Below are 12,072 nucleotides of genomic sequence, written 5' to 3' on the forward strand. Positions count from 1 at the left end.
CACCTGGCTCGCTCCGACCACAGTGCTGACATAAAATATCCTCAGTGGTAGGCTGATCATGGGTTAGAATCCCCTTGCCGTCAGGCTAACCGTAGGAGATTTTAGTGGTTTTCTCTCCATGTAAAGCAAATGCGAGTTAGTTCCATTAAAAAGTAATCCACAAAGGCGAATTTCTCCCTACGTGATCCAAAAGTTTCCTTGTCTTCTGGATTGGGTTCGAAGTTGCAGGGATACGGAGTTGAATATTGATAGTCGTAAACTGAAAATTCGGTCAGCTGTTCAACGACGGTTTTAAAATAAAATAAAATGTGACATTCCTGAAAAGTCCTAGATGTACTATTTTTTTTAAAGGATTTTTTCGAAAAGTAAGGTAAAACCGGGTAAAAATATTAACTCTATGGAAAATTTAGAAATAATCGAATTTTAGTGTAAAAGTAATAGTAATTTCTTTTTTATATGACACTTTAAGAAAACTGAGCTTGTAATTTAATGTTGCTGTAGTCAAAGCCATACTCAAGGTACCGGGATTGCTCAGGGGAGTGGGGTTGGACCGAAATTTCTTACAAAAATACATTGTTTATTAATTAGTTTGTTTGAAAAGAAAATTCCAAAAAATATCCTTAGATATCGATAAAAACTGCAATTTTATATAAAGAGTTTCTGTAATTTTATATAAACTGTAATTTTATGTAAATTCTTAAAAAAATATGAAAGTAGGGCTTGTTGTGCCTTGAGGAAGAGGCTTACAAGGAATTTATTCCTTGGATCCACAAAATCTTTATTCAGCCTTGGATGTCGGTATCTTCCTCTTCCGTTGTACTGCAGATTTCGCTACCTGGGCGCGAAATCAAGCACTTCACTGCAGAACAGTTTTACGAGGACCTCTGTCGCTTCGCAATTTGATCAAAATTGTCCCACCCACAACTAGTGCTGCTTGACATAGGAGATTTATTAGGAACCGCGTCTTTATGATCAGTCCACTGTAGGACCGATAAAATAATGTAACCTCTTAAATTGGCTTATAAATTTGCTACATGCATGTAGTTTCTGGTTTCTCTAACACTTTGCATTGATGTAACTAACAAATGCATAGAGATTATGGAATGACCCAGTATATGACTAGCAAACAATTTTGTAATGACTTTGCTCTGTGAAAAAATGCCAAATTTACATCGAAATCGATTCTTCAGATGACAGAAGAACAGCTATTAGAATATAATAACTTTACGAGCAGATTTGCAACTAACAAACATTGAACCAATCAATTTAACATGCACCACTAATGGCGATCAGTGTGAAGCACATTTAAACATTTACAAGACATTTAAATTATCGCAAGATCTTGTTTTGAGGTCGCACTTTTGTAACAGTTTGTCCATGAAACCTTTGGCCTTGTTTGTGAATTTCATTGATTTGGCAATAAAGTTCTTCACCGACGTTCGGGAATTCTGGTGCTGCTGTTTTTTCAGTCGAATTTGAGTAACAATGCCTACAAGTAATTCGTCAACATTGTGATTAAAACCTACAGAAGTCTCGATGTATTTGATGTCGTATCTGTCAGCAAATGATCTTCCTTCTGTAAAATGAAGAAGAAAAAAAAAGGTAAGGAAAAGACATTTACTTTTATTGAGATTTAACTCATACGTATTCACATGCCACTTGGGAACAGTTCTTAAAATATACCATAAACTTAAATGTTTTCGACATAAATTTTACAATGTTTTCAACATAAATTTTACATAAATTATTTTTAAATCAGATCACGTCCTGGATCATCATTCTGGGAGAAAGGCTACCGACAAAGTGAACCATCATCTATCAAAAGGTATCTTTATATAGAATCGAGTTAACAAGTCTTATATACTAGTGAATGGGAATTGAATAGTTGTAGTGGTAGTCGCGACTACCTGCATATGCTGATGATGTCGATATAATTGTTCGCTTCCTACCTGCCCTGAAAGAGGCATTTCTTGATCTTCAGGTGGCTGCAAGGCAAATGGGCTTAGTCATAAATGTAGAGAAAACAAAATATATGTTTTTCTCAAGAAACAGAGTCCCAGACCCCTATCTTGAAATAAATTCTTATAGATTTTGAAGCAGTAAGGAGTTTTACTTACTTAAGATCAATTATTACCATTGACAACAGACTTACTCCTGAAATAAAAAACCGACTCTATCTCGCAAATAGGACTGTCTATGGGGTGAGAAGATTTATTAAATCTAGGTTCCTTTCTAGAGAAACAAAATTCTTGATCTACAAAACTCTTGTCCGACCAGTCTTGACATACGCTTCTGAGGCTTGAACAAAGACAAAACAGGAGGAAAACTGTATCGCAACATTTGAGAGAAAGATTTTGCGGAGCATACTTGGTGGTGTAAATGATAACAATAACTGGAGAAGGAGGTTTAACTTTGAACTGTACAAGATTTATAAACAACCTGATATTATTAAATACATAAAAATAAATAGAAGGAATTGGATGGCCCACGTGATTCGAATGAGTGATGACAATACAATAAAAAATATACTTTTTTTAGACCCACTGGAACAAGAAAGCGGAAAAGGCCGCGGTTGAGATGGGCTGACTCAGTGGAGTCTGATTTCCTAGCAATTAATGAAAAGAATTGGAGATCAAAGGTGAACCAGAAGTCGTCATGGAGAAATCATCAGAGGAAGGCATTGACTCACATCGGGCTGTCTGGCCAACTATGATGATGATGATGATGAGTGGTAACCGCGCTACAAGTCAATTTGTGAACCTTTATTGAAGTGGCAAACTTCGAGTCTGAAGTCAAAATCTTGCCATACTCACGGCAACATACCACGATCAATATAACGAAAGCGTTTGTTAACGTTCGTCGTAGTTCTGAGTTCTGGTGAATCACGTGGTGAAGGATGTACTAACACATAATTTTTTAAGTAACTCCATAAAAAAAAATCACAGGGGGGTCAAGTCTAAAAAGCGAGGCAGCAATAAAAAATCGATTATCATCGCCCGACCAGTGAGCAATCTGACGACAGGGAAGCTTATTATTTAGGAAATCATTGAACGTCTCTCGGATAATGAGAAAAGATGAGTGCCCTATGCCGTTGAAAAATGACGCCTTATCACCCGATTATTGTGGCATTAACCACAGCTGCAGCATATTAAGGTAAACAATGTCATTGACTGCAAATTGACTTTTGACTTAAAGTCTGTAGCATCACCTAAAGTTACATAATATACATTTGTGAAAAAAAAAACCTGTGATATTTTTTTATCAGATAAAATAAAACTTGTTGAAATATTGGAATTATTTTGTTGGTTGTAAATCTTCCAAATTGCAGACAGAATTGTGACACACCCTGTATTTGCATAGGGTACTAAAATTTTAAAGATTTCTTAATTAATTCCAATAAACAGAAGTTTTCTGATAAGATTTTTTTAGTTCTTTTTCAACTACTGTCAAAATAATACTGGAAATTTGCAACTTGGACATCAATAGGTTAAGTTCACCGTTAAAATAATGAACTTCAAGATACTGGAACAGTTATTAAAGTCGTCTTTTGAAATGCTCTTCAGTTTTGAAGTCGGTTCTTAATGTCTTGGACATCCTTTAACTTTATTCTTTTAACAAATTTTTGTTTCGGAAAGAAGAAAAATTCTGCAAGAGATTTATCCGAAGAGTAGGTTGAATGATTCCCTTTCGCAAATTCCGAAACCTACAAGAAGAGGACAAGGTTTAAAACGTCGATGACAGTAAAAAAAATACCTGCGCTGAAATTCAGAAGTGTTTCGAAAAACAACTTCAAAAACTGTTTCAGAAATTTATTGAACCGAGTATAAAAGTGAATTGTGGCAGGCGACGATTACTTCGAAACTTACTCATCGAGTACTTCAACAAAAGATAGTTCAAGAGTTATAAGATCATTCCTAGAAATTAGAACTCGAATCTGAAATTAGAATACTCATAAACAAAATTGAAAATTGCTTAAAAAAGCATTTAAATGTTTGATTTTTTATACGGAAATTGAAAAGATTCAAGAATTGGTTATAGGGCCAACTGATGCAAAATTGACTTTATAACAAGCATTGCAAGAGACACATATACATAAGAATTATTTCGAAGATTTATTTCATACCTCCTGAGGGGATGACTCTACTTCGTACCAAATCGACCTTATTGGCTACTAAAATATAGACTTTAGGTCCTAAATTTGGGTAGATGTATTGGCATTTGGCTTCTTTTCTTCGGAGTTTTTCAAGAGTTTGAAATGCAAATGAGAGAGTCTTTCTATTTGTAACGGAATAAACCAACAGAAAAGCATCGGTTGAAGCAAAAGTGGAATCTTCTACCTAAAAAAGAAACATAAACTTAAATACAGGGTTTTCAGTAATAACCGCCTTTAATACTTATTTTAAAATAAATGTAAAGTATTCCTATAAAAGCCCATTATTAGTCAGATAAATAATTTAGATCAAAGTAAAACAACCCTTACAAAAATTTAAGATATTTTTTTGAGATTTATTTATATGAAGTTGTTTGGAGGTGTCAAGGTTGATTTGAGGTTTATTTGAAATTGATTTCAAAAACAACCTTAAAATATCAACCTGCAAAGGTGTATGCATTATCAAAGTGTATGAAGTTGTTTTGCTTTACACTTGAGGGTTGTTTTGAGATTGATGGAAATCTACTTTAGAACAACCAGCTTAGGGAGGTTGCTTTTGAGGTGTACGAATTATTTTTTCTACACGCAAGCAAATACATATAATTGAGGTGTGAATAATTTCCCTCGATCTAAACCGAAATTATTTCTGAAGCATATATGAGGTTGATTTTGTGAAGCATAAATGAAGTGTACATAACCTCATTTTCTACATCAGGTGTATTTTTTTACATCTGTCAACCTCAAGAACATCTTATGTTTTTGCAAGGGAATTCTGTGACAATGTTGCGTGTAGTAAGGAAATGTGCGAAGTAATGGAAGTAAGAATTGCAGACAGATGCTCCAGACAAGATAATACCAATCTATCTGGGTGGGCTTAAATCCACAACCGGGAATCTAATTCTAGTGCTTCAATAATACAACTCAATGCTTAGCTAATGAGTCATCACAACGCACTAGAGTCCTTGTAAAAACTGTATGCATCCCGCATTATACACTATCTAATAAGTATTTGGACACGTGTGATTGAAAAGAAAAACAAACTTTATTCATAATCAATAGCTGGTAAAGCCTCCACGAGAGGCAAAAACAGCGTGAACCCTCCAGGGCATACTTTCAACAAGTCCTTGTGAGATGGCTAGTGGTATTTTCTTCCACTCTGCTTGGAGAAGATATGTAAGTTCCTTCACCAATTTTGGACGGGTAGAACACCCCTTAATTCGGCGATCCAACTCGTCCCAGAGGTTCTCGATATGGTTCAGGTCTGGCCACTGGGCAGATCAGTCCATTCGATAACCCCATTGGCACCATGCCAAGCCTTGGTGGCCCCCACAACATGACAGCTGGCATTCATTGTTGTCTTGGAAGTAACAGGGGTTCACCCACTGCCACAACGTAGGAAGCACATTGTCATCCAAAATATTGCAGTAGGCATCTTGCATGGGACTAATGTCGATGTTGTTCCCTACACGATATATGCCGGCGGAGGGCGTGACGTATCTCAGGACCGTAGATATAGTCATTTGCATAGGTGTCCAAATACTTATTGGTAGATAGTGTATACTGCACCTTAATTAATAAAAATAGTAAATCTTGTCTGATGCACATGGGAACGGAAGTAAAGTTAAGCATACAAAAAAGAAAGATAACCTTTCAGGACATAGTGGAATTCCTATAGGTATTCCATAAAAGTAACTCGTAAAAGCAAGAGTATTTAGAAAACACTTCTTTTAATGTATATATTTTTACAATCCTTATTGAAAATGAAGTCAAAATGGAATATAGGCTAGTGCTGTCAAGTCAATTCGTCGCTCTCAGACGTCGAAGTACATAACATCAGGCATAATTCGTGGTGGGTACTATTCATCGAGGTGATAATTCTCCCTAATCACAAATTATCGTTGTGGCAATTCAACATTTAAAAGAAGTTATAACAGAAAAACCAGAAAAACTTTTATCCTAGAATCGTTTTTCTTATTAACCATACAGGTACTTATTAACCATACTTATTAACCATACTTTTTTCTTATTAACCATACTTTGCACCCGTCATTACACATTGCTCCAGATCATGGGCCTCCTCGTCGAAGCAAGTGTTGCCACTTTGTCGTTACCAAACCTAAGCGCCAATCTTTTTACTGATGCAGGTCACGTACGCGCACAGGGTCCTCAGTATCACTTGGATGCCCCCTTACGGGGCGGGACAGGGTTAAGCTCCGCTTATTAACCATACAGGGGTTTGGAAAATTGCCAATGTTGGCACAATAGTTAATTGTTCAACAGAGCGATTATGAAGTATTTGTACAATTTCAAGCTTTTAATTTTTAAAAGCGTATATATAAATTTTAGAAATTATTAAAACATCACCGTAAAATGGGGACAGATTGTTTAGTGAAAATTAAACTTTTCTAAAACAAAAACCTATCACCATTTTCTAAAGAATGTGGTATTAGATTTTTGCTGGTTTTCAACAGTACCGTTTTTAAAAGAAGCCATTTCGTTATTTTACTAAAAAGAATTTTAAAAAAAACCCTGCAAAGCATACATAATTTCGTTATTGATATTGTTATTATTAATATTTTCATTTAGTTTAAAACGCGATATTTTAATTTTTTAAATTTAGAACAATTTAGTATCATATTTTTTTTAACCATTATAACTGTTCTGTTCTATCAAAGAAACTGTGATGTAAGAAAGAAGAGATGAAAAGAGAAAATAGACCTTCGGCCCACTCTATACACCTCTAAACATTCAAAATACACCATTATTCCAACATTATTCTCCTAAATTGAATGCAGTCAGATTCAATCGAATCTTAACTCACGATTTTTCTAATATTTGCTCCAAGCAGCGCCGATTTAATCATTCTAGCACATAAATCCTCTACGCAAAACTGGAAATGCTATTACCTGAGTAAAAATAAACCAGATGAAACGGAATTCTTGCCACATGTTTCGAACTTAAAGAGAAAATTCTATAATAAATATTCAAATAGTTTCTCGCCAATTTCTACTAAAATGGAATAAAAAGAGGGATTTCAGGAGCAACTTCTTTATGACCTCTCTCTTACGACCGCCAACTGTGACAAATGATTGACTAGTTAACTTCAATATTAAGCCTTAATGGTTCTGTTTACTTTGTCAGAGACTCTTTTAATCTCCAGCTGATTGTTCAGTAAAAGAAAATTATTCACTTTTGTTTCGTTATCGATAGAGTTTTGGCGCCTCTGTTGATAATCGAAGTTAATCAGTGTAGTGTAAATGAGTGGAAGGTGTTATACATGTTAAATATTTTGTTAGATATGACGTTGACCTCTGGGTAACAAACAATGCTTGTAATACTTGGTAATGTAAAAAATTCCTTTGTTAAAAAAAATTGGTTGGAATGCTTGAAAATGGAGCCCAGTTTCGAGACTCAACAGACGGAAATGAAGAAGACAGACCAGTTCAGAANATATATAAAACTTGGAAAAAATAATTACAGAACAATGAAGGAAAAAAAAGGGGGGGGGAGAAATAATAATAAAAATAAAAATAGTAAGAAACCGGGAAAAAAATCAGAAAAAAGGAAAAAAATTAATAAAAATCTGGAAAATAAAATATATAATCTTTTCATCAGCTCACATGATTATATCTGCAGAAGGGAGTGCTTTCTAATATTATATCAATATGGCTAAAGCAAAATATATCATTACAATAGTGTGAGGAGCTCTAAGAAAAAATTTTACAAAAAATTTACAACAAATAAAATAGAACACATTAAGTAAAAATATCACGTGAAAGCAGAAAATAAAATATAAAGAAAAAACGGAATAAAACATGACACGAAATTTATAAAGTGAGTAGCAAGTTCAAATGAACTTACATGAACGGGAAATTTTTCAAGAATGATTTAAAATATTTTCGTAACAGGATTGCCAGCTTGCAAAATATGAAACCAAAAGCACAAACTGAGGTAAAAGCGTAAATAGAGGGATTTTGTATTAAAGTGCGTTCTTACTGCAGTACTGAAGTGCGTTTAATTTGTTAGTTACCAAGAATGGGCCCGAAAATGAATGTGTGCAAAGTAATATTATACTGGATAATTTAAAAAAGTTCACAATTAATAATTTTAGAAAATTAACAATTATTTAAGAAAAAAATAGAAAAGAGAAAGAAACATGAATTGCCTGTTTTGCACATAATTTTAGCCGTGGATTTGCCCAAAATGGATTTGAACATGGTGAAATTATATAAATAACCAAAAAAAAAAATTTAGTAAGCCTATTTACAATAATATGCAATTAACTCAATGATTTTATATAGAATTTAATTACTTAGTTGGGTATCCATTGTTTTTATCAAATTTTGAAAGAATTGGTCTATTTGTTTTTTGGATAAAAAAAATAATACGACATATTCTTTTAATTCTATTCATTTCATTAAAAATGGTATTTAAATAGCTGTTCTTAGAAACATTAGAATTCCTACCTAGAAGCATTCTTCCAAGAAACATAATTAACGCCGGATAAAAATGCATTACATCAATATAGATCAGTCTGCTAAGCTTTTCATTTTCTTGCCCTTATGTTTAGTTTTTCAATCATTCTTCAAGGTTACGTTTGAATAAAAAAATTTAAAATTGTTGTGTCTGCAAACAATGAATATCGTATGTAGGAAAATTCTATGAATTACAAAGGGGAACAAATTTTTCATTGGATATATACAAATACTTGGTCTTACCTAATTTGGTTGTCGGTATTTAAAATCTGAAATTAGTTTTGTTAGAAAAGCTTAAAAAAATTTCTCAAAATGATATTTTTGGTTACGTTAATTTTTGGCTGACTGTCCAAGTTAATAAAGAACGCACAAGCTTATATACATGCTCATATACTTATCTGATCCTTATAACACTTAGAACAAAAAACATATAACCCTAACGTCATAATGTCATCATAAACTAAAATATATTATCGCCATCTTCCTACCACTCCCTACGTAACAGAGCAGTAGGGACACTTAGAAATCACTTGAGGGAATTAAAATAAAAGCACGCTTTTTAGGAACATATTAATATCGATAATCGATTATTGATTATCGAATAATCGATTTCGATCGGATTGACAGCAATTTATTTTTCGGGAGGGGGGTCGATTGGCACAGCGAACAGGGAGTGAACCTCTATCAAATTTATATACTTCTTTATTTTACTCAAAACTTAAGTTTTAACTAATTATTTAAATCAATTTACAGTGTTTTTATATGGTGTATAGAATTCCTAGATATCAATATAAAGTGTCTCGAGTTCAATTTTAATCAATGCCCTTTTTGTAGAAAATGATTTGAAAAAACATTTGTGAAGCATTTTTAAGAATCTACAGAATAGTTAGAGATATATTTTTTCTACTAATTCAAATATTTAAACATCATTTTTTTTAAAAAATGCCAATTGTATTTTTGTCTTATATTAAGCGAATGATTACAAAAAAATTCGTTTTAATATTTATTGAATGAATTAATTGAGCTATTCTTAGAATTTGACTTTGCTTTGCGTTTGTTCTCGCCTTTAGCTGACCTTTGACTATTTATAGTACGAATTTAATAATAAACTGAAGAAAATGTCAGCAGTCAGTAAATATTAATTTTTATTATCTTTGTAGAGTATTATTCAAATAAAATCAATTTTTCAGTACAGTATTTATCAAATTTAATTTTATAAAAATGACACGTTCGTAGCTTTAGGAGTTAATCTATAATAATAAAATGAAAAGTTTGTGTGTCTGTTTGTCTGTCTCTTCTATAAGTCTGATTTATATCTCCTCTTTTAAAACTCCGACAATTTTACCATCCGATCATAAAAACCGTTCAAAAATTTCAATAAAATCGTTCAGGATACACAAGTATTCTCGCATTGGATAGTATGGAATTCTCTCATTGGTTTAGAAATAATGTCATTGATACAAATAAAACTGCAGACGATTCTCTTTTTTTCCTCCATATATTTTTAAAGATGGTATCAGTGCTGTTCCTTTGCTTATAGCTCTCAATAATCAAAATAGAGTTTACTACACGTTCTTAGATATTTAATAATTTTTTATTCCTTACGTTATATAAACTCAATGATTAACGTAATCATGTAAGCATAGTGGTTAGCATAGGCAGACGATTCAATTTTTTTCATATATTTTAAAGATGGCATCAGTGGTGTTCCTTTGCTTATAACTCTCAATTATCAATAAAGGAGTTTACTGCACGTTTCTAAATATTTAATTATTTTTATTCGTTATGTTATATAAAATCAATGATTAACGTATTCATGTTAGCATAGGTGGAATACACTAGCTAATTAGTGCTTCATAAGTAATCTGAAACCACGTGTTTTTTTACAGTTAAACTTTGAAAATGTGAGTCCTTGAAACTAAATAGTTTAATATCGACTGTACTTGATATAAAAAAGGTACGTACTAAAAAGAAAAAGTTAAGGGAGAAATAGTACTAAATCGTTCAAGTTAAAGGTAAGAAATCGACATATTATTATTTACGTCATTCATACTAGATTAATTTTAGTAAAAGTACTAACAGGAATAAAAATATGTACTAAAAAGCAACATTAATGGAGAAATGGCATTAATTCGTTTAGGAGAAAAGCAGAAATTCGCCATACTATTTTTAACGTTAATGATGCCTTATTAATTTAGGTAATCGGTACTAACTGAAGTAAAAAAATTAAATGTGTACTAAAAAGCAAAATTAATAGAAAAATGGTATTAATTTGTTATGGAGAAAAGTAAAAAATCGCTAAACTATTGCTGCAGCTAATGTTACTTAATTCATTTTGGTAACAATTGCTAATCAAAATAAAACTGTAAGCTATGCATTTAAAGGCAATAATGGAGAAATGGTACTTATTCATTTAGGAGGAAAGCAAAAATTCGCCGTATTATTTTTGACGTAAATGATGCTTTCTTAATTTTGGTAATAGGTAGCAACTTAAATAAAAATAATGAACTATGTACTAAAAAGCACTGAAATTTTTAAAAAAAATTGTACTAAAAAGCAAAATTAATAAAAGAAAATGGTACTGAAACTCTAAGGAAAAAAGTAAAAATCGCTAGACTATTGTTGCAGCTAATGATACTTAATTAATTTTGGTAATGATAGCTAATTCGAAAAATTTTTTAAGGGGTTTTATTGGGTTCTAGAGGCAATTTTAAAAACTATTCAAAAATTTAAATTAAATATGCTAACATCGGCTAATTTCGCATAGGTTAAGGGTTAGACAGTTTCAAATTAAAGTGCAAACAATTCTGTTTTTTTTTTTTTAATTATTTAAAGGATAACATCAGTGCTGCTTGCTAGCTTACAGTTCAATTTTACAAAAAGTGAGTTTTACTGCAAGTTTATTGCCCATTTTTAATGATTAATTTATTTTTGTTCGTTATGTTAGGTAACCTTAAGGATTAATACGTATGGCATGTAAGGGCTATGTCACCAAGTTAGTATTGTATCTGAAATTGTGACATTTTTTCTAAGTTATCACATTTTAAAAAAGTCGTATGTTTAAAATTCGATTTCATAAGAACTATTCCATTAATTTTATTCGCATTTTGTATTTTGCCTTTTAAAATTACATTATTTAAAAAATGCTACATTTTTCGTAACTTAGAAATGAAAATATTTTCAACTATTATTATATAACGTAATAAAAAAATAATAAATGGTTAGTAAGAGATTATTTTTTGCATGGAAATAACTTCGGATAAAAGAATTTTATAATTGCGTGCAAGCTTTTTTCTATACACTTAAAAAGCTTTAAAGGCAGCGAAATTCGCAAAAAGTAAAATTTGCATGAAAGGATCCAAACTTTTGACCTTTTTCCTGACCATATTTCCCAGATCCCATATTTTATGTGTCAGGAATCCAAATCAGTCAAAAAAATTTATATTT

General features: G+C 32.1%; 1 protein-coding gene across 1 annotated transcript in view; it reads right to left on the bottom strand.

Annotated features, from left to right (window-relative positions):
- Positions 1-218: 218 nt before the first annotated feature.
- The window catches only part of LOC110282138 (GTP-binding protein GEM-like), a 59,488-nt gene continuing 47,634 nt past the window's right edge, over positions 219-12,072 (bottom strand). Inside the window, exons 3-4 of the mRNA XM_043051053.2 lie at positions 4,124-4,337; positions 219-1,576 (exon numbers count right to left, since the gene is read on the bottom strand). Coding sequence (XP_042906987.1) covers positions 1,314-1,576; positions 4,124-4,337 — 477 coding nt within the window. The 3' untranslated portion in view covers positions 219-1,313. The remainder of the gene's footprint in view (positions 1,577-4,123; positions 4,338-12,072) is intronic.

This window comes from Parasteatoda tepidariorum, chromosome 6 (assembly GCF_043381705.1).
Source record: "Parasteatoda tepidariorum isolate YZ-2023 chromosome 6, CAS_Ptep_4.0, whole genome shotgun sequence".
Lineage (NCBI taxonomy): Eukaryota > Metazoa > Arthropoda > Arachnida > Araneae > Theridiidae > Parasteatoda > Parasteatoda tepidariorum.